General features: G+C 37.4%; 4 protein-coding genes and 1 long non-coding RNA gene across 5 annotated transcripts in view; 4 read left to right on the top strand and 1 right to left on the bottom strand.

Moving 5' to 3' along the window:
- LOC119070062 (adenylate cyclase type 6) overlaps positions 1-10,849 on the top strand; it is a 58,400-nt gene extending 47,551 nt beyond the window's left edge. Inside the window, exons 10-28 of the mRNA XM_037174359.1 lie at positions 1,294-1,443; positions 1,506-1,627; positions 1,710-1,802; positions 4,495-4,641; positions 4,725-4,883; positions 4,957-5,101; positions 5,175-5,263; positions 5,326-5,482; positions 5,552-5,649; positions 6,234-6,324; positions 6,393-6,506; positions 6,659-6,760; positions 6,836-6,993; positions 8,621-8,760; positions 8,824-8,933; positions 8,987-9,206; positions 9,270-9,401; positions 9,507-9,631; positions 9,694-10,849. Coding sequence (XP_037030254.1) covers positions 1,294-1,443; positions 1,506-1,627; positions 1,710-1,802; positions 4,495-4,641; positions 4,725-4,883; positions 4,957-5,101; positions 5,175-5,263; positions 5,326-5,482; positions 5,552-5,649; positions 6,234-6,324; positions 6,393-6,506; positions 6,659-6,760; positions 6,836-6,993; positions 8,621-8,760; positions 8,824-8,933; positions 8,987-9,206; positions 9,270-9,401; positions 9,507-9,631; positions 9,694-10,554 — 3,213 coding nt within the window. The 3' untranslated portion in view covers positions 10,555-10,849. The remainder of the gene's footprint in view (positions 1-1,293; positions 1,444-1,505; positions 1,628-1,709; positions 1,803-4,494; positions 4,642-4,724; positions 4,884-4,956; positions 5,102-5,174; positions 5,264-5,325; positions 5,483-5,551; positions 5,650-6,233; positions 6,325-6,392; positions 6,507-6,658; positions 6,761-6,835; positions 6,994-8,620; positions 8,761-8,823; positions 8,934-8,986; positions 9,207-9,269; positions 9,402-9,506; positions 9,632-9,693) is intronic.
- Positions 1-21,337, top strand: part of LOC119070809 — a 531,393-nt gene that overhangs the window by 291,324 nt on the left and 218,732 nt on the right. The window lies entirely within an intron of this gene.
- On the top strand, positions 13,809-14,862 carry LOC119070631. Its single transcript, XM_037175061.1, has 4 exons — positions 13,809-13,957; positions 14,018-14,260; positions 14,332-14,555; positions 14,622-14,862. Exons 1-4 carry the CDS (start codon positions 13,874-13,876, stop codon positions 14,722-14,724), a joined length of 654 nt encoding a protein of 217 aa, XP_037030956.1. The 5' UTR covers positions 13,809-13,873; the 3' UTR covers positions 14,725-14,862.
- LOC119070393 (retinoblastoma-binding protein 5 homolog) lies at positions 16,446-18,638 on the top strand. The gene is made up of 7 exons (XM_037174716.1): positions 16,446-16,594; positions 16,658-16,878; positions 16,933-17,139; positions 17,203-17,384; positions 17,451-17,570; positions 17,634-18,268; positions 18,339-18,638. The coding sequence occupies exons 1-7, from the start codon at positions 16,576-16,578 to the stop codon at positions 18,422-18,424; spliced, it is 1,470 nt and encodes a 489-aa protein (XP_037030611.1). The 5' UTR covers positions 16,446-16,575; the 3' UTR covers positions 18,425-18,638.
- LOC119070377 (protein C12orf4 homolog) lies at positions 18,808-20,737 on the bottom strand. Its single transcript, XM_037174692.1, has 6 exons — positions 20,522-20,737; positions 20,246-20,459; positions 20,014-20,185; positions 19,624-19,949; positions 19,420-19,561; positions 18,808-19,353 (listed from the first exon to the last, which is right to left on the bottom strand). The coding sequence occupies exons 1-6, from the start codon at positions 20,694-20,696 to the stop codon at positions 18,826-18,828; spliced, it is 1,557 nt and encodes a 518-aa protein (XP_037030587.1). The 5' UTR covers positions 20,697-20,737; the 3' UTR covers positions 18,808-18,825.

Below are 21,337 nucleotides of genomic sequence, written 5' to 3' on the forward strand. Positions count from 1 at the left end.
ATATTTTCGCTATCTCAAAACAGATGGCCCGACTTTCTATTCCATTTTTTGCTTTCAACGAAGGGATGAGATGGCGCTTGTATCGAACTTTCGTGCCACCGCACATCTGATTCAGTTATATATGGCATTACCTCCTCACTATATTTACCTTGATTTTCACTAGCAGTAGATAAAATCGCTTCGCTCATTTCGGCAACCTCACATCTAGTGCGCAAAACCGCCCCATTTACTAACTAGTTCACATTATCACATTATCTTCGGAACAGTTTTACCATTTTTTTTCTGTTTTTAGTTTTTAGTTTTTAGAGTTGCTCGGCAATGAAGTGTTCTCAAGAAAATTCTTTCGAGACCTTTCAAGACTGTTCTGTTAAGACGAATCTACACATGGCTAAATTGTTGCCTACATTTCGGGGCAAAATTATTATTATTTTGATGACAATTTTGGACTCGTATACTTTTTCGAAAAAGTACAACCATCGTTTGGTGTTAAAATGTGTTAGTTTTCAGCCAAAAATTTAAATGTTTGTGGTGATGTAACCTAACTCCATAAAAACTCTAAATATGTGTCAATTTTCGTGAAATATTGAGTTTTCTCGGACTGATGTTACATCACCACAAACATTTAAATTTTTACTGAAAGCTAACACATTTTAACACCAAACGATGGTCGTACTTTTTCCAAAAAAAATGCGAGTCCAAAATTCTCATCAAAATAATAATAATTTTGCCCCGAAATGTAGGCAACAATTTAGCCATGTGTAGATTACTCTTAATGAAATGTTTTCACCCAGATTACCGCAAATTTTAATGACTTTGCATTTGCACTAACTGAAAAAAATCGAAAAAAAATTTCCAGCGGATTTCATGTCTTTTCATACATTTCGATGAGTAATTTCGAAGTTTTCACAAAATTGTCAAATTGAGCACCCTTAACGAAAACGTATACAACTATTATGTATCTAAAAACCAGAAATGGAATCATGTCATGGGATATGTTTGTGTTGAATACCACAAAATGTACAATAACAAAATCAATACACGATTACATGCTTCACTTTCCATTTAAATTAATTTGTTGTGGGAATAATTGATTAAGCCCGCATTTGGAATTATATAAAATTCAGACAAAAGTATAACCCAATTTTCAATAATAAAAAAGGCAACCAGCGTTATAACGTACATCCATCCCTCCATAACACTCTATACGATTGCCATCATGTATATGACAAATGCGCTTCCCATTCTCTTTCCCATTCATAAAGAATTCAATGTAAAATACATAAATTTCCTCAGATATGGTGTACGGCTATAGCTTTGGTTTGCACAAACATTTGCGGAATCATGTCGTATTGGCCGAGGGAAAAGGCACAACGAAAGGCATTTATTGAAACTCGGCAGTGTATCGAAGCAAGACTGCGTACACAAAGGGAAAATCAACAACAGGTTACGCGGTAGCACTTTGTTTGACCAGTATGCCTTAATTGAATGTTAATAATTAATTCCAGGAAAGTCTTCTGTTATCCGTGTTACCCAGGCATGTTGCAATGGAAATGAAGGATGATATAGCTGGTAAGCCAAGAGAAGCTCAGTTTCATAAAATCTACATTCAACAGCACGACAATGTTAGGTATATAATAATGCTTTGCACATACGCGAAACACCATCGGAGTTGTGATTTAAAGTTTTATTATAATCTACCTCCCATACAGCATCCTGTTTGCTGATATATGCGGATTTACAAGTTTGTCAGACCAATGCACTGCGGAGGAGTTGGTTCGGTTGTTAAATGAACTTTTTGCGAGGTTAGTTGAAGCGTGTCTTTTATGTTGTACGATCTTCTAGTTTTATGGTGAAAACTCTTTGCATTGTGAAATACCTGGAATTTTGATAAAAAGTGTGTTCAGCGGAGGGGAATGTGTATTATTAATTCGTGAGTGTATTTAAGGGTTGTTGAATGCAAATTTCAAATATTTATTTTAGTAAAATGTACATGGAAACGAAAACGAATTTCTGTAGCTTATGTTGAATTAGAGTCCATTTCAATCAATTGTTTTATACCTCTAGTGACGCGAAAAAAAAAACTTTAATTCCCATCTGTAAATCTAGAGGTTTTTTAGATTGTTAATGGTTTGCTATTATTTCGTTCTATTGGTGGAAAAAGAGGATACTCTACAATCGAAGGAAACTACAGCTGATGACATTTTTCCAATCTGTGAATATGTATTTGCAAGTGATGCGCCTATCATTAATACAGAAAATATTAAGAGGCTGATGGTATCAATTGACATTCTTTCGTTAAGAGAGGTGTTATACTTTCTTGGTGTGAATTAAAAAACACAACAGAACGGTGCTATGAGCAGTACTATGGTCGTTGCAATAAATCTTATGTTAGTAATGTCGTCAGAATAGCAATTAAATTTTCACACTACGGATGTTAGTCACATATCATCATTAGGGTGTTGCGTTTTGACGAAAGTATTTTGTTTTTTAAGGCCTGCGGGTAGGTTCGATGCAGAATGGTCCACTGAACACGAAAATACCAAAAAAAAAAATTTTGAAGTTCGAAGCTCCCATGCGCACCTCTGAAAACCGACTTTTTTGGTCTCAAAGCCATAGTGAGATTAGTTCTGCCGGCTGTGTGGAAAAATATATCTTAAGTGCATATGATAATTAATCGTAGAGACCGTGGCTTCAATTTAACATACTTTAAAATTTTAAAAAATTTGAGTCATAGTTGAACAATTACAAAAAGTGCTCCCGACCATGACTTTTTCAGAATTTTTTTTGGATTTAAAGCTTTCTAAAATATATGACTGGAAAGGAATATAGTCGTGTCGTAGCTCATTTTAAAGGGAATTTCAAGAGCTTTCAAACGAATATAGACTCGACGTAAAGATTCACCGGGTTGCAGATTCGATGACCTTCTAGGGTGTAGAAAATGGTACGAGAAAAGCCATATTTTTTTTTTTTTTTTCACAGAATTTATGCTAAAACGGTTCCAAATACTATTCCGGTTCCGTGAGTCGAAATTTTGATTTTGCCGTTTTGCCAAAATAAAAATTCGGGCCTACATAGATACTGTGCTTTACTTGATTACGTGATTAGGTCACACCATGAAATACACAAACAACAAAAACAAATATAAAGCATTTCTATCGCATTTGTACACCTAAATAAATCACTACACATCGTTCAAAGTTAAACTTAAATGTATAGAAGAAGAATGAGAATAAAAAAAATACGTAATACAAAGCCGAACGAGTAGAATGGTTCGATGTGTTACACACACACTAATCGTTGATACGGAGAGCTATCTCCGCTTCGTCAAATTTCTCTCGTTGAGAACAACACATGCAAACACATGGAATGTCAATTATTAAGCAAAACATCGTTACAATCCCTAGACCTATTTACCTACTGAGAGAGAACTAAAAAAGTGTGGTTTCCGATAACTTTTAGCGCGTGATATTCAGAGCTTTTATAGTGTGGCGAGTGTAAAAGATTATAAATACAAAAAATTGGTTCCATGGGTGCAAGGGATGCTGAAACCGTTGTGAGTGCTTGTACAAATCGTTAAAAAAATCGTTCCTGTGAATTAATAGTAACAGACTTGTGTCCCTATCATGATGACTTAATACCAAATATATAATCTCCAGGGAGACGACCTTCTGAACATAGTAATGTTTAATGATCAACTAGCTTCTCTTGCTTTTAGTAAACTACAGTTTATTCATGCGAACATCTCTCTTTTAAACTTTTTAAATAATTGTTATGCTGCGTTTCACTACGAATATTTTGCTTTAACACCCAACCATGCATATAGGATGTATGATACTTCACTGTAAGTGACCTCTTTTCCGTAAATTATCATATCAAATAATGTTTTTCCAAATCATACATGATGTTCTGTACAAAGTCAAAGCATCATCATCAAAGCTGATGTTATCCAGCTAATAATCTGATGAATATTAAAATCATGACATGCAAATTCAGAATTTGATTTTTCTGCAAAATAAAATGTAATTAAGAGACATGGCTCACAATTAAGTAAATAAAACGCTTCCAGTTATTGACAGTAAACCATTCTGTATTCTGCGACCCACTTTCCGATTTATATTTGAAATTGAAAATATGTTTTTGAAATCGAATTTTGTTTCACATTTTGTTTATTCAAACGGAATGTTTGAAAATGTATATGGAGCAGAGCAGTCATATCTATCGAATCATCAACGCACTTCAAGCAAAAGTGATCATAGTCAACAACTGTCAAGTTTCAGTACCATATTTATAGTATCACCAACGCACTGTCATATATTCACTAATATTGACAGTGCTTTGGTATCACTTATGTTTGAAGTGCCTTGATGAAATTATTTTTTTACAGTGTTCTACAGTTGTGTGGCACACTGTCAAGTTTCAGTACCCTATTAAGAGTACCACTAATGCTTACCACTCATACTTGAAGTGGGTTGATCGAATCAATTTCACTTGCAGATTTGATCGTCTAGCAGCCGAACACCATTGCCTGCGAATTAAACTTCTTGGTGATTGTTACTATTGCGTATCGGGTCTGCCCGAACCCAGGCCGGATCATGCTCATTGCGCTGTAGAAATGGGATTAGATATGATTGATGCAATTGCGTAAGGACATATGGCTTTTCCCATCAATATTTCCTCATCGAACAAAAAGATTTTCTTTCTTTCTTTGCATAAATTTTCTACAGATTAGTACGTGAAGTTATGGCTGTTAATGTTAATATGAGAGTGGGAATTCATACAGGTCGTGTGCACTGTGGTGTGCTTGGATTGATTAAATGGCAATTTGATGTTTGGTCGAATGACGTAACATTAGCTAATCATATGGAAAGTGGAGGAATACCGGGGTGAGTTGCATAAATGATAACCCAAGAGACCCCAAGAGCATTGAGTAATATGACGAACATGCAATTAAAATAGACGTGTTCATATCACCAAAGAAACTATGACTTGTTTGGATGGTGACTATGAATTAGAAGAAGGACGAGGCCACGAACGAAATTCGTATCTGAAGGACCATCAGATAGAAACTTATTTAATCGTTCCAGGAGACACATATCGACCGGTAATTTTGAATTTAAATTTAATTTACTGCGAGATGATGGACATAGGTTGGCTTTGCGTATTTTTCTTAACAGAACAAAAAGCCACATCATTCGTTGTCATTCAACGGTAACATTTCCAAGGAACTGAGGATGATGGGACACAGCACACAGAAAAGTGCCAAGTAAAACATTGTAGTGAAGCTGGTGGTCACACAATCATTAAACAAAATCTATAAATTTCCAGATTGGGATTTCAGGATACCAATGAGAACAAAGACCCCGAAGACGAGGTGAATGATTATTTGATGCGTGCAATCGATGCAAGAAGTATTGATAGATTGCGGTCAGAGCATTGCAAATCGGTGTTACTGTCGTTTAAAAAGACTTCCATTGAGCAAAAGGTGCGGTTGTTTTGATTGTTCACAGAGGAACGAATATTTTGAAGAAATTTGTTTTCCTTCTCGTTTCAGTATTCTTCCGAACCAGACAGAATGTTGTGTATATATTTCTATTGTAGTCTATTAACATTCGGCGGAATGGTGTTAATGCAAATCATTATTTATCCGTTGTAAGTACCAGGGAAAGTTCAATGAGCTGTGGATGTGTTGAGTAAGACACGGAAGAGATAATTCAGTTAATGCGCAAAATCAGCTCAATCGCTTTGTAGTAAGCCCCGCAATAAATCGAAGACGATGGTTTCATTTGTAGTTGATATCACTGGATTTCCATTGCATATATCGGCGATACAGTAAGGCAAACTTCACATACGAACCTCACATACGTTCATTTACCGCTGATATGTGCAACGGAAAGCTAGTAGTAGAAAGATTGCGGGAATTTTGAATGATCCGAATTTCACTCCGAGTCTTAGCATAGGAGTAGTGAGACTCGATTCGATCAATGCTCAGAGCAGGTTTGCTGGGACCTATTATTTCATGATTACCCAAACCTTTGACCTGAAAGGATGGATTTTCAAAGAAATTCCGTTCAGAATGACAGTACCTGAACCTGAACGCAGTTTTCAGGCTAAAAAAATGTCAGATATAAGTCCCACAGGACGGCTTAAACCTGATCTGTTCCGAGCCTCAATTCGATACTACCACCCCAACAATAGAGGACGCAACGAAACATTTTTAACGAATTCATTTTCAGAAATAAATACAACTTGTTGTCAATTACTGTGCTTTTATCAGCTTTACTAGCTATTTGTCTCGTCACATTGGCGAAAAAATGTAATTTTAAGGTGAGTGTTCGGAACTGTTTCCCACCAACGAGTTTTCCGTTCATCAAGTTCTTTTATCGACATTTTAGGTTATTAAAACCCTGACAATTTTATCCGAAAGAATTCATGGCAACAGAGTTCATTCACAGATGTTAGCGTTTCTAGCTGTGTGTACGGTTAAATGTCTGTCGGTTTCAACCATTGTAAGTGTTGTTTGAATCGAGGAGGAAATCGCCCGAAAGAATTGCAAATAGGATTTCAAACGAATTGTAGCTTCAGGTGGTTTCCCACTCATTTTGAATTACTGTGAAAAATTAAATTGCATTTTTAATGAAATTTTTGTTCGCGGTTGCAGTTTGTGTTTTTGTCGAACAAAAATTGTGATCATATTTCTACATCGATTCTATACACTTTTTTAAATCGCTTTGATGACTGTGATTACAACGTAGCTATTAATGTACGTATATGCATGGAATTCGAACATGGACATCGGCATGAAACATAATTGGAATTTTTGTTTTATCGCTCCTAGGCATTCCTATTATTGACACTACTTTCTATGATGAATTGTGCCGTTCATCAGGTCCTTAAAATTTCGCTGAAAATCGTTTTGCTGATTAGTTTAAGTGCTATCTACTTTGCTGTGGCCATTGTACAGGGATTTCAAATAAACAATTTATACGGCGATCGGTAAGTTCAAGCTAGGCATGGGACGCGAATGAAACTGGTACCCAAAAAATCATAATGATTCAAAGACTCCGAGAAATCACTTTTTGGACTATGGTCCCAAACAACTTCAGGTGGTAACAAATCGATGACGTAACATTTTCGAGTAGCCGTCCACTTTATCTGAGTGTGATAGTGATACACACAAATGAAAAATCTGATAAATTATTAGAAGGTGAAAGATGTGATGATGATAGTGCTTTACGTTCGCTACTAGGCATGGGCGATAATGAAAATGATTATCGATAATTATCAATTATCGATAATCGATAATTATCGACTTTTTTTTATCGAAAATTATCAAAAAAATATCGATAATCGATAATTATTGATATTTTGATAATTATCAAGATATCGATAATTCGATATATCGATATTTCGGTCCGAAAATCCGATATTTATCGATATATTCCGATATATCACTATATTATCATGAATTTTCAGATAAATATCAAAATATCGGTATTTTGATAATTATTGAATTTCGATATTTTGATAATTATCGATAATTATTAAATTATCGATAACGATGATTAATCGATTATCGATAATTTCTTTCGATTGATATTATCGATAATTTTGAACGCCTCCCATCCCTATTCGCTACCATCGATAAATCACCTATGAATTACTGGTTAATCACTGGTTAATCACTGGTTAATCACTGATTAATCACTGATTAATCACTGGTTAGTCAGTGATTAATCACTGGTTAGTCAGTGATTAATCACTGGTTAGTCACTAATTAATCACTGGTTAATCACTAGTTAGTCACTGATTAATCACTGGTTAGTCACTGATTAATAACTGGTTAATCACTGGTTAGTCACTGATTAATCACTGGTTAGTCACTGATTAATCACTGGTTAATCATTGATTAATCACCGATTAATCATTGATTAATCATTGATTAATCACTGGTTAATCACCGGTTAATCACCGATTAATCACTGGTTAATCACTGATTAATCACTGGTTAATCACTGGTTAATCACCGATTAATCACTGGTTAATCACCGATTAATCACTGGTTAATCACCGATTAATCACTGGTTAATCACCGATTAATCACTGGTTAATCACCGATTAATCACTGCTTAATCACCGATTAATCACTGGTTAATCACCGATTAATCACTGGTCTGGTTAATCACCGATTAATCACTGGTTAATTATCTATTAATCACTGGTTAATCACTTGTTAATCATCGATTAATCACTGATTAATCGCCGGTAAATCACTGATGATTAATCACTGATTAATCGCCGGTAAATCACTGATGATTAATCACTGATTAATCGCCGGTAAATCACTGATTAATCGACGGTAAATCAATGATCAATCGACGGTAAATCACTGATTAATCGACGGTAAATCAATGATCAATCGCTGGTGAATCACTGATTAATCGCTAGTGAATCACTACATACAATTAGCGAATTAGCTTTTTTCTAAAATATACAGTACAATCGATTCATTGTCCGGACCATAGTAGGAAAAGTTGTTTAAAAGGTTACCGTTCACTTGGACCCCATTTGAATCGACAATCGTCAATTGCTGACTAATTATTTTCCCATAATTTTCTATTAGATTCGATGCTAAAGAGCAGCTGCTAACGTTCATTGTTGATGGCATTTTTGTGGTCATTTTCGTAATTGCTCTCATATTCCATAGTCATCAGACAGAAGCTACATACCGCTTGGATTTCATATGGAAACTTCAAGCGACTGGTATTCATTTCGACTAATTTTGATGTTTTAATGGAAATTCATTTCAAATTTGTTTTTGTGCAGAGGAAAAAGAGGACATGGAACATCTGCAGGCATACAATCGGAAACTTTTGGAAAATATTTTGCCAGTACATGTAGCCGAACATTTCTTGAGCAGGGACAAGAACATTGATGTAATGAGAGAAAATTATGATCCCGATTTTAGTACTCAGTGTTTGACTTTCAGGAACTGTACCATGAACAATGTGAAAGTGCTTGCGTAATGTTCGCATCGATACCGAATTTTTCTGAATTTTATGTAGAATTAGAAGCAAACAACGAAGGTGTTGAGTGTCTGCGGCTTTTGAATGAAATTATCGCCGATTTCGATGAACTGCTAAGCGAGGACCGATTTCGATATATCGAGAAGATTAAAAGCACAGGAGCTACGTACATGGCAGCATCAGGTAAAAGTAGCATCTTGTCATAAAATACATTTCAACCGGAAACGGAAATTCTTTTGGCTCTAGGCTTGACCGAACAAACGTGCGATTTAGTGGACTTTCGTCATGTTACTGCGATGGCTGACTATGCAATACAATTGTTCTCCAAAATTGAGGAAGTGAATACTCATTCGTTCAACAATTTCCGGATGCGGATAGGTTGGTCCCGAATTTGAAATTATTTTTTGTCCTGAATTCAAGACAGTCGCCTCTGTCTTCTCCTTCAACAGAAAGTTAATGCCACTCTTTTTTTAAAACTTCCAGGTATTAATATTGGACCGGTTGTGGCTGGTGTCATCGGTGCACGAAAGCCTCAGTACGACATTTGGGGTAATAGTGTTAATGTAGCCAGTCGGATGGATTCAACGGGCATTTTGGATTACATTCAAGTAAATTCAGTAGTAATGATTGTGTCAGGCCTTGCTCACAGCAACTCGAAATTCTATTCCAGGTCACCCAAGAAATATATCAAATTCTGGAGCCCCGTGGATATAAAATGCGTTGCAGAGGAACTATAAATGTAAAGGGAAAGGGTTCGATGGTGACATACTTCTTAAATCCACAGGACGAGCAAGGATCTCCACTAATGACCGACGTACTATCTGATAACAATTCAAATACCCACGAATGTCAACCGGATGAAGTGCAAGACATCATCGATAAGGATAATCATTGTCTGACCCAAAAGCGAAAATCCCTCTGTCGACAGCAAAACATTTTCTTCGGAACGAGCAACAACAGCGAGTCACTTAGTTCCAGTCAATCTACGGAAAATGTTGACAAATGTCTCATTACCACTGCCGACGATATAAAATGTAACTATGAGAAACCGTCACAACAGCTCTGTGAAGTGACAATGGAGCGCTTCAATCCGGAGATTTTCTTCAAGACTCAACTAACGGAAATTAAACATCAAAGCTTGCCACTATGCAAAGGATCACTAATGGATTCGATTGAAAGTTTGGAAAAGTTTCTGAAAAATGACTACAGTCTGTCGGATTTGAACGGTCGCATAGTGACCCCGCCCAAATCACATCAAGACACCGCTGAGAATAGCAACAAATCGAATACGAAGCAACCATTCAATTATCGGCGTCTGAAGGCGTCGCTTAAAAGTGCTGAACAATCAAAGTCCACAGAGATGTTGTGCAAGCAACCGGCGGAACAGACGAAAAATTTCGGCGAACAGTTGAAGGAGTCAATTAAAATTAACACGAAGAATGTGCTGAAGTTGTCGCAGTCAATGTATCCGATAAACGGTAATCAAAACAAAATCAAAATGCCTAGTAGTAAGAGCTTGGATTTGTTATAAGTTTCATTAGTTGAAAAAGTTGAAATCAAATTTCGACCACTGTAACAGAACCAATTTAAAAAATTAAAATGGAACAAAGAAAAACTATTTTCAAATAATAAATAGAAAAAAAATGGAAACCCTCCTTCACACCCAGACCAATTTAATGTATGTATATTTAGGTGAATATATATGACACCTCATTCAATGAGGACTTAAGTGTAATTGATGTACCTCTACCATTAAAAATTGTGTTAAAAAATGGCGTTCAAAATCTGGAGAGAAAAATTTATTTATTAAATAATTGTAACTGTAATTGATGACAAGTTTGGAGTTTGATTTTTATTGGAACATTTGCTCACGCTCCTCGATCACACCTCAACAATATTTCACCTCTTGCAATATTTCCTTGGCAAATTTCGATCTGAACTAATCTGACCTGGATGCCGCAGAATACAATTTATGAAGGCTGGGAGAGGAATTTTAAAGAGATTGACAAATAGATTGAATTTGGTTTTTCTGATAGACAATCAAAACTTCCGAAATCGGGTTGGTGGGAGGTGATCGAATACCGAAAACACGAGCGAAAACATGAACTTTTATCAGGGAAATTTCTCGAAGTACGTGAAACGGAGAGGAGGCTGTCATCAAAAAGAGAATTACAAGTTCTTTCAGGCACAGGAATAATTTGATTAAAAAAATATTTCTGATGGAAGGAATTATGCGATTAGAGAACTTAGCCCTTATACACTTCAAAGAGGACAATCATCGTGACACTATCATCATTCGTGTCATTGCAAAGCAGAGAAAACATATTTTTAATTTCGGCTGCAGAGGAACCGCTGGAAGTTCATTGAAGTACTAACATTTTTAGACCCGTACGAAGTACTGGGGTCTTATAGGTTTACGCCGAGGGGTAACCGACTGGCCAAAATGGTGGCAAATCAATTTTTAATTCCTTTCAATTCCGTTTAATTACCTCAATTACCGGACCGGATTCGCTCTATTTCCTTTCAATTCCGTTAAATTCCTTTCAATTTCTTTCAATTCCTTTCAATTCCCATTAATTCCTGTCAAATTTTTTCAATTCCTTTTAATTGCTCTTGATTCCTTTTATTTCTTTAATTACCGGATTAACACCACTACTTGCGGGATTCGCCCTTCAATTCCTATAATTCCAATCAATTCTTTCAATTCCACGAATTTTCGAAATAATTGCTCGATATTTTCAAATAGATATAAATAATAGTTTTGGCTTCTAGCACATCTACTGAAAAATACATACGATTTCGGTGGGCTGGTTTTCAAAAAAAAAAAAACCTTTTCGTTGATCTGTAATTTCCCAAGGAATGGTTGTATTTGCACTAAAATTAACAAAAAACCAATCACCAAAACACAAGGGTCACGTATAGTAGTCAGACGTTCTCCTATAAATAAGTATTTTATCTCCTGTAATGTCATAATATTCACAATTTGAGTGTCACTTTTAGAATCAAAATGGGCTAAATTTAAACACGTCATTCACAGAACGTACGTTTATTAACTGAAAATTTCGATAACTTCTCATTTGCGCACGGCTAACTTCGATAATTTCACATTTATTCACGGAAAACGTCGATAATTTCTCATTTATTCACTGAAAATTGACAAATTCTTGACAGTATACTAGATGTGTGTTTTATTTGCGGGGAATATGAATGAGTGATGGCGTCATGGCGTGTTTATGTTTCAGTTTCATTTTTGAAATTTGTTTTTTATGGTGATTATGACATTACAGGAGATAAAACCTTGTTCCTAACACGGTAGTAAATGGGGGTTTTGCGCACACGATGTGTTGCCGAGCTCGCCTCGCTCGTATCGGCAATCTCACATCTAGTGCGCAAAACAATCCCATTTACTACCTTATTATGAAAATAGCTATATTGTTGGTATAATGGCACTGCGTTCCGACTTTCCATACAAAATACAGACCGTTAAAAATTGTGTTCTGGTCCTTGGTTTAGCCTGCGAAATACAAAATATTCACTAAGCAAAAGAACGATATAAGACTTCACACTGGTTCGAGCAGACGCATAGAATTTGTAAGATCAAAACTTATATTTTCAACTTAACAATCAGTTCAAAATACCAATAAAACGACGAAAGATAAGTAAGAGTAGAAATAACCACAGTATTTGACTTTACCTCATCAGAACGACTTAAACTTGATTAAAAACAGGATTCAGGATAAGACCTGATTCGAACGGAACATATTTTTCTCTCATCTTCGAACTAATGTCGTGAAAGGGAAACAACATATTTTTATGGTAACCTCCTGAAACGTAACGTTTCTTGTGTAAGGTATTTAGAAGTTCAGGAAATTTAGAAATTTGAGAAACAAAATTTCGCGAAAATTGTTCTCCAGGGCGAGAGCTAAAACCTTAAAACGGAATTATTTCGCCCAGTAGATATACCATGCGAAAGTTGACCATTGCATAGTAACTTGCCCCCTGCAATACATCCAATACATCTGGACTTTTTCCATTCATTTTTTCCATACAACTTTCGTATGGGGTAGGTAGCAAACCAGAATACATTGGATTCTGCTGCGTACTCCACTAATTCGGAAACAGCTTTGGGATACTTGGGATACTCGCAAACTCACTTATGGGTCTTCTTTTATCACAAAATTGTTACTTCAGGTAGTGAATTACTGTTGCAGCATCCAATGTACTCTACCGATATTTTTCACAAAAGTGTAAAGAATCTAAGTGATCAGTGCAGGCAACTCACCGAGCAGTAGAAAAATGTGCATAATTACCAAGACGCACAAGAGATCAATCCACAAATTAAAATGCGATTACTTCAACTCGACTCTGTTTAACAATCAATGCTTAAAAGAAGCATTGGCCAGATGTGTGTTACAACAAATGAAGTAGAAGATCTTTTTTGAGTGAACATCAAAAAAATGGGAGAGAGGGTGAGTTTGTGATGAAAAAATCTTTGGTTAGAACTCAACTGATAAAACCATTGAGACATACTTTAAACAAGAAAAATCAGCGAAGTGTTATTCTCAGCAGAAATCGGTACATTTAACCTGCGATCCATATCCATTGGACCTTACTTATTCACAAAATCATTACTTCTTCAAAATATGAAAATCTGAAGAGAAACGTTCCCTTAATAAAAATTGATTTCATCTGAACGGAGTGGTAAACACGAATACGATTATCTGGACTATGCTTTCGTAACCGGTTTTGTTGTTTGGCTATATTTTTAGATTTTATATAAAATTGATGTTCGTTGTCTGGCATCGATCATAATTTATTTACTCGTCTTACTGTACGTTCAGTATTCTAAAATGAAATTTATTGTCTTTATAATAATAATTGTGAGCGCAATAGCTCTGAGTGTATCCTCTGACTGTTCAGACGGAAGTGTAAACGTGAGTTGAAACCGATGAAACAGGTGTACGATATACTGATCATCACATGAATCTTTACAGAATTCGCAAAATGATGACAAACAATTCACCTTCTTCTCTACTTACTTCGATTATCTATTGAACGAGCAATATGAAAAAACATCAACCGAAATAGCGGACGCGTGGCTGAAATGCAATGAAACGTATTCCGTGCCTTTCGATGAAGGCATCGACATGTTTCAAAATCCACCGCGGGGTGACGAGCGTTATATGAGAAGAGAAGCTAAATGCCTTGTAGACTGTACGATGCGTAACACGGGCGTGGTAAGTGTAGACATAGAAAGTTGGATGAGGAGTGCACGAGGTTTTCTCATCATTTCATGCGTTAAAATCAGATGACCGATGAGGGCTTTCAAGTGGAACAATATATGAGACATGTCAAACAACTGCGTTTCAATTACACATCATTCGACATAGACAAAAGACCAGCAGGTGCGAAGCGAGATATGTTGGCTACTATTTGGAAACGAAGCAGTGGTTGTGGTAGCTACGGAACTATTCTGAATTACTCATGGGCTGCCCGTCAATGTAGTGATGTTAGGGATCCGGAAGGCGACAAGTAATTTACTGTTCATTCTTTAGACCTGGGAAGGAAATCAATCCAAATTTTTACGGTTCATTCTAGCTGCGAAACTGCTTGGCTCATTATGCGGTGTATGATGAATCGAAAGAGAGAGCGACTCTATAACAGCCCGTTTTTCCCGGTTTTGTTGAAAGAGTTACAATAGTCGATACAGAATCGTTGGCCTTTTAATACGTCGACATTCAATTAACCTAAGATTTCATTTGTGTATTCAATCGAAGTGGCTTAAGTTCCTGGTTCCTAAATTAAGGAGTTCGAATAAAATTTTGTTTTTGTTGCAAAACTCTGCTATTATTGCCTAAACGGTTCTCCGTCTTATGTCTCATCTTCATGTATTATGAACATGATGACAAAACAATGCGGATCCATCCACAATTTGTTGTCCATAAATCATCAATGAATTAATTGTCGCTCTTTCTCGCAGTATGAGTCCTTCGTTCCAAGGCTAATGGCCAGGTAGCCTCAATTGTCATTTCATTAAATTCACCGAAAAAAAACCAAAGTTTTCATACAACATGATTCACCTCGTTTGATGAGGGATGAGGTGAAAATTTTATATAAAAAACGACCACAACCTGTGTTGACGCTACCAATGAAAGTAGATAAGTAGGTATGGTCAGTCCATACAAGTCGGAGCACATACGGATTTGCATGGCGCCACCTCAAACGAACTCATTTCTAGTGGAAATTTGCACTAGAAATGAGTTCGTTTCAGGTGGCGCCATGCAAATCCGTATGTGCTCCAGCTAGAACAAATTTGAACGTTTGGCCATACCTATCCATTTAATTTCATTGGACGCTACCACCCCAATTGTTTCGTCCCACAATATGTTTTACTATGCTGGTGCATGTAATAAGGCTATTACATGTATAGGCAATAACCTTTACATCACTCGCATAGTAAAACGTCGTACTACACACGGAAAATAAAGTGATATCTCGTATCACGATGAGTAAAAGTACCTCGGGCTGCCGCCCTCGGATACTTTTTCTCATCTGGACACGAGATATCACTTTACTTCCCTTGCATAGTAATGTACTATTCTTTATAATCGTTCTGGAAGCAATAAACCTATGCGACGACGAAAAAATAAATCATTATGAAACTTCGAATTCCGTTATGAATCAAATCCGATGTGATATCTCGAATCCATCTCCAACAGAAGTGTTTAGAAACCATCTCTGCTTTATTTGTATTGTGAATAGCAGGCATATTGTGAATTGTCAATGTTTGAAAGGTTTGAGAATATAAACCATTTCGCACTTTATTAAATGTGCGATATCAGTTGTTTTGGAAGTATGCACAGGGACTTGCGTCACTTTTACTCTTTTGAGTGTTTTTGACTGATTTCCATTCTGCGGAATTTTCCGAATTTTTCATCATTAACTTGGAGCTTTTAATGAGGCGTTGGGCGCCAATTCTTATGAATTTAAGAATTCGTAACTTGACAGTTGTCATCTAAATACTAAGGGCCATATGATTAGTAACTTTTAAGGTGACAGCTGTCAAGTTACGAATTCTTAAATTCACGAGAATCGGCGCCCTGTGATTTTTTGAAAATGTTCTTGCCCACACTGTCCTTATTCTATGCCACCAAAAACTCACAAATGTAATCATTTCGAATGTAAGTGAGCATAGCACTGCTCTTAGCATTAACATTCGTACTTTAACCATCAAAAAGCCTCCTTCTTACCTCACACCAAGAAAGCATAACTCATATTTTGTACACCCTCAAGAATTAAACGACAGATCCATTTCGTTCACCAAATTTCTTAGTGTGGCATTCAAAATATCCGCCAAACTATGCGCTATAATACAGACTTGTCATTGTGAATTAAATCATTTCTCCTGTGTGGAACCTGTGGAACGTATCAGATGCGTGGAAAGAAATTTGACATTTAAATATTTGTTTTCATTTTCAATCATTGTTGTGCATCAATTTGTTCTTTGGTTGTAAACATTATTTAAAACCTGACAATTTACACAAGTGTAACCATGAATTTGGAGCTCTTGGGTAGGTGACAAACACAATACTACCAAATATGGTTTCAATTACAACAGTTCAAGTCATACACAGAGTCGTTCGGTCAAAATTATCCGGAGGAGTTTGACGGTTCCTTGGATTGTATCTCGTTGGCGGTAACTTGCTCATTCAACAAATATGGAACATTATTAGCGGTTGGTTGTAATGATGGACGAATCGTAATTTGGGATTTCTTGACGCGGGGAATAGCTAAAATAATATCGGCACACGTTCATCCGGTCTGTAGCATAAGTTGGTCTCGTAATGGTCACAAAGTAAGGGAAATTGAATGCAAGACATAATGGGTTTAACGAATTAACGAATTTCAGATTTTATCAGCCTCAACGGACAATAATGTTTGTATCTGGGATTTAATTACCGGTGACTGTGACGGTAAATACCGCTTTCCATCGCCAATACTAAAAAATCAATTTGATCCGCGAAATGACTTACGATTTCTCGTATGTCCGATGAGATATGCTGCCGTTGTGGTGGAAGTCGGCGGTACACATAAATGTCTTCCGCTGGACAATGATGTAATTTCACATTTCACCATTTCTGTTGTTCTTAACGTTTTCACACTTTCGTTACCACATTAGGGTGATCTGAATATAGTAGCTTCATTCGACCGGCGAGGGAAGTACATTTACACGGGCAATGCGAAAGGGAAGATTCTCGTACTGAATTCCGAGACGTTAGAGATTCAGGCCAGTTTTAAAATAACAATTGGAACGTCTAGCGTTACCGCAGTGAAAAGTATCGAGTTTGCCAGGCGTGGAGAGTGAGTAGAATTTTCAGGGATATACCAGCAAAGCCATTAACAACGCATGTCTGTCTCCAATTTCAGTTCATTTCTTATAAACACATCCGATCGAGTTATCCGAGTGTACGATGCCAAAGAGGTAATCGCATGTGGGAAAGATGGCGAACCGGAACCAATACAGAAGCTTCAAGATTTAGTCAATAAGTGAGTTCGAATGGCTTTATCAGACAGTCTTACCTTTCATGTAACAACCTCGTTTATTTTTAGAACAACTTGGAAGAAATGCTGCTTTTCGGGAGACGGCGAATATGTCTGTGCAGGAAGTGCTCGACAGCACGCCTTATATGTGTGGGAAAAATCTGTCGGCAATTTGGTGAAAATTTTGCACGGCACAAAAGGTGAATTATTGTTGGACGTTGTCTGGCATCCGGTTCGACCAATAATCGCCAGTATTAGTTCCGGTCTGGTGTCGATTTGGGCACAAAATCAAGTGGAAAACTGGTCAGCATTCGCGCCGGACTTCAAAGAATTGGATGAAAATGTGGAATACGAGGAAAGGGAGAACGAGTTCGATTTGAATGATGAAGACAAATCGGTTGACTTGTCCGCCGAAGCTAAGCAGGACGAAGAGATCGAAGTGGATGTGACGAAAGTGGAACCGATTGCAGCCTTTTGCAGTTCGGACGAAGAATTCGAGGATGAAAATGCGCTTCAATTTTTGCCCATGGCACCGGAAGTTGAAGATCCAGAAGATGGTTGGGCATCGCAGGATGCTAACAACAGTCAGGACGTGAATTCGAAGGAAAATGATCCGTTGGATAGTAGTGGCGAACCGGGACCATCGAAACGCAAGAAATTGAGCAGCAATCACGACATTTCATTGCATGATGCGCCTGTTGATGGTAAGTAAAATTGGGTTCTACAGAAGGAGGCAACAATTTTGAAAAACATTTTTTTTCCTCGAATAAACAGAAACTCATCCGTTGCTGCAAAACAAATCGAACAAAGAGAAACAAAGTATTTCGGGAAAGAAAAATGCTGGACGACCGAGAAAGTGAATCGTGAATTTCATTGAGATGTTGAGATGTTTGAGCGCACCAGTCTCCCGGCATGTACCTGTAGTCGGACATCTACTGGTCTTTCATTGATCAAATTTTTTAGTGAATCTAAGAACAATATGTGTGTGACTGCTGGTACACGTTCGGAAACTGGTGTCCGGGGATTCTAATTCATAAATAATTTTCTTTGGAATAACAAGAGTATTCGATGAAATTTGGTTGTTATTACTCACTTTTACCGCTTGTCTTGCGAGTCACGACAGTACCTTCCTTTCTTGGCTCTTCTGACTTGTTCTACCCGAAAAGATCGTTTCACCGTTCACCATTTTCCAATTCAAATTGCCGGTCGGTTTTGTTAAAATAATTTTATTTTCGTAACAAAGTTACTAAAATCACTGGTGTCATGGCATGCCACTGTCATTCGCACTGTCCTGGAAAATTTTCGGATTTGCCACTCGAAATACATGCGGCACCATACTCACTAACGTATTGAATAAGTCTTCGGAAATATCACGTGGCAACAGCAACTGCAACGTACTCAGCTCCGCTCCGCCCCACGTAGCACTCTCAATCATAAATCCCTTGGCACACTTGAACACCAATTCAGCACGTCGTATGCACCACGGCACCGTCATATCTTCAGACATTTCGTGTCGTAGCAGCGCCGGAATCGTTAGCACTGTGACGTCATGTTTGCTGGCCGTTTTCAGAATGTTGCGCAGTCCCAATATCACCGGATGGCGAGAATTGATTTCGTCGGGACTGTTGAATGGTTCGTCGGATATCAAATGGAATATGATGTGGGTCTGCGAGAGATTTGAGTGGCGTGTGATGAAAAAGTCGCCCGATTTCAATTTGCCAGCATGTTTGGATGGTGATCCCGTCGATTTGGACAGTTCGGTTTGGATTTTATCAATTTGGGCGTTGATCTGGAACACAAGAGAGACGCTGGAATTTGGGCCTGATCGGTGGAGTTATTCCCAGTCGAGTCTTACCTCATCGAAATGAAATTCAGTTGACATTTGGAAATTTTTGATGATTTTCGAATTAGCTTGTACGCTCCCAGACGGCGTTAGGACAACGATTCCACACAGCGAGGACGAGTAGAGACCGAGTGCCATATTCAGTCCAGTAATACTGAAAAATCGGAATTGAAATTAAATTCATTTCTTTCCGCGCGCGCGTGAGGATTCACTGACCTTTCGTCGCCTGAATGCAACGGACTGCAGAGATCGTTGATGTCGGCGCTAAGGATTCGTATATTGTGCATGTGTTTCAGCTGTGATCCCAAATGAATCGTAAAACTTTCTTCCATCGATGGCGTCTGCATTGACACAAACATGGATGAGCGATTACCAACGGCGGTCAACGTCGATGACGAGCACAGTGTTTCGCCCACCTGACCAATGATCCAGTTTTTGTATTCGTTTTTCTGGTGGCCTTTACGAGCCTCCAATTCGGATTCCCATCGCTGGCGGATCATATTTTGTGTCGAATATTGTTGAGAGAGCAGATTGTTGATGTCCTAGCGATAAGTGATTTGTGGGCTTTAATAGCAAGATATTGAAAACAAAGGAAAATTCGCTTACTTCAGATGTTGTGGACACATCCAGTTGTTCAATTTTATTTTCCATTTCCACTGCCTGGCGGTCATTAAGGCTTGCAATCTCTTTATCCATCCGTACAATCATCTCAGAGATGGTCTTTGCGTAAGCTTTTTCTTTAATTAAAATTTCCGGTAGCAGAGGCGAGTGGACTAATCTATTGGGGAAAACATGTTCAATCTCTCAGTTGAAATGACAAATTTTCCTTGAAAATCACCTGTGGAATGACTGTGCAAAAATATCTTCATCGGTTGGACCAATTTTTTCCGCATACTCAATGACCTCCTCTTTGTAGTGCTTCTCCGCTTCTCGTATTAATTGGTCAATATCAGTTTGGCCATTTCTCGCCTTGTTCAGCAAATCTTCATCACGATTACAAAAGAAGTCCTGGTTCTCCTTATCGACGAATATTCTCAGATGTTTGTACAATTCTGTAATCCAATATCTCAGATCAGACTCCCCCTTTTTCCGAAACTAATCATGGAGTGTTTACCTTCATGTGCATCTAACATTTTCATAATTGGATCCATTTGTTTGGCAACCACTTCGTACGATAATTCACGGATATCGCCGCGGTACGGCAAAGTGATGGGATATTCAATTCTTGATGGCTGACCATCGTAATTCTGGAAATTGTAAACAAATTGCACAGTTTTGTTAGGCTCCATTGTTTGATTAAAATATTCGTAAACAAAACTCTTTTGACAGCGTTGACAGACGTATTTGGGCGTAGATTGTGAATTTACGAAAATTGTCAGATTCACAATGGAAATAAATTCCAGGGCCGCAACGGAAAGTATACGAAGTAAATATTTGAAAGATAACTCGAATATTAGAGTACAAGACTTGATTTTAATTTCCCTTCTTTACTCATGCACCCGGCTTGCAGTGCATTCTGTCCGTGGCTATTTCATACGAGCATACATTAACATTTTTCTCGTATCGAAATTCATTTTGCATGAAAATGTGTTCGGAAATGTTAGATCGGAATTTTATGTAAAACGTAAAAATTGTACAGTTGTTAAACGTAAAGCTTGTGCATAATCAGTTGAACATCTCCAGCTGGTCGACAAAGACGTTCTTTAATATCTTTGTATCGAAAACAATTCAAAGGCAAGCTACATACATTGTATGACTGTAGTACACTCATTGTTTAGAATTGATTGTATATTATAATACAAGTAGAGTATGTTTGTTAATCAGCTGCTGAAGCTCAGCTGTTGCTGATTCAGCACAATCTTTATATTACGTTTAGCCTGTTACAGACGGCTGTCATCTGTTATCGACAACGACAGCAATTGTTAGTTTG

This window comes from Bradysia coprophila, chromosome II (genome assembly GCF_014529535.1).
Source record: "Bradysia coprophila strain Holo2 chromosome II, BU_Bcop_v1, whole genome shotgun sequence".
NCBI classification, from domain to species: Eukaryota; Metazoa; Arthropoda; class Insecta; order Diptera; family Sciaridae; genus Bradysia; species Bradysia coprophila.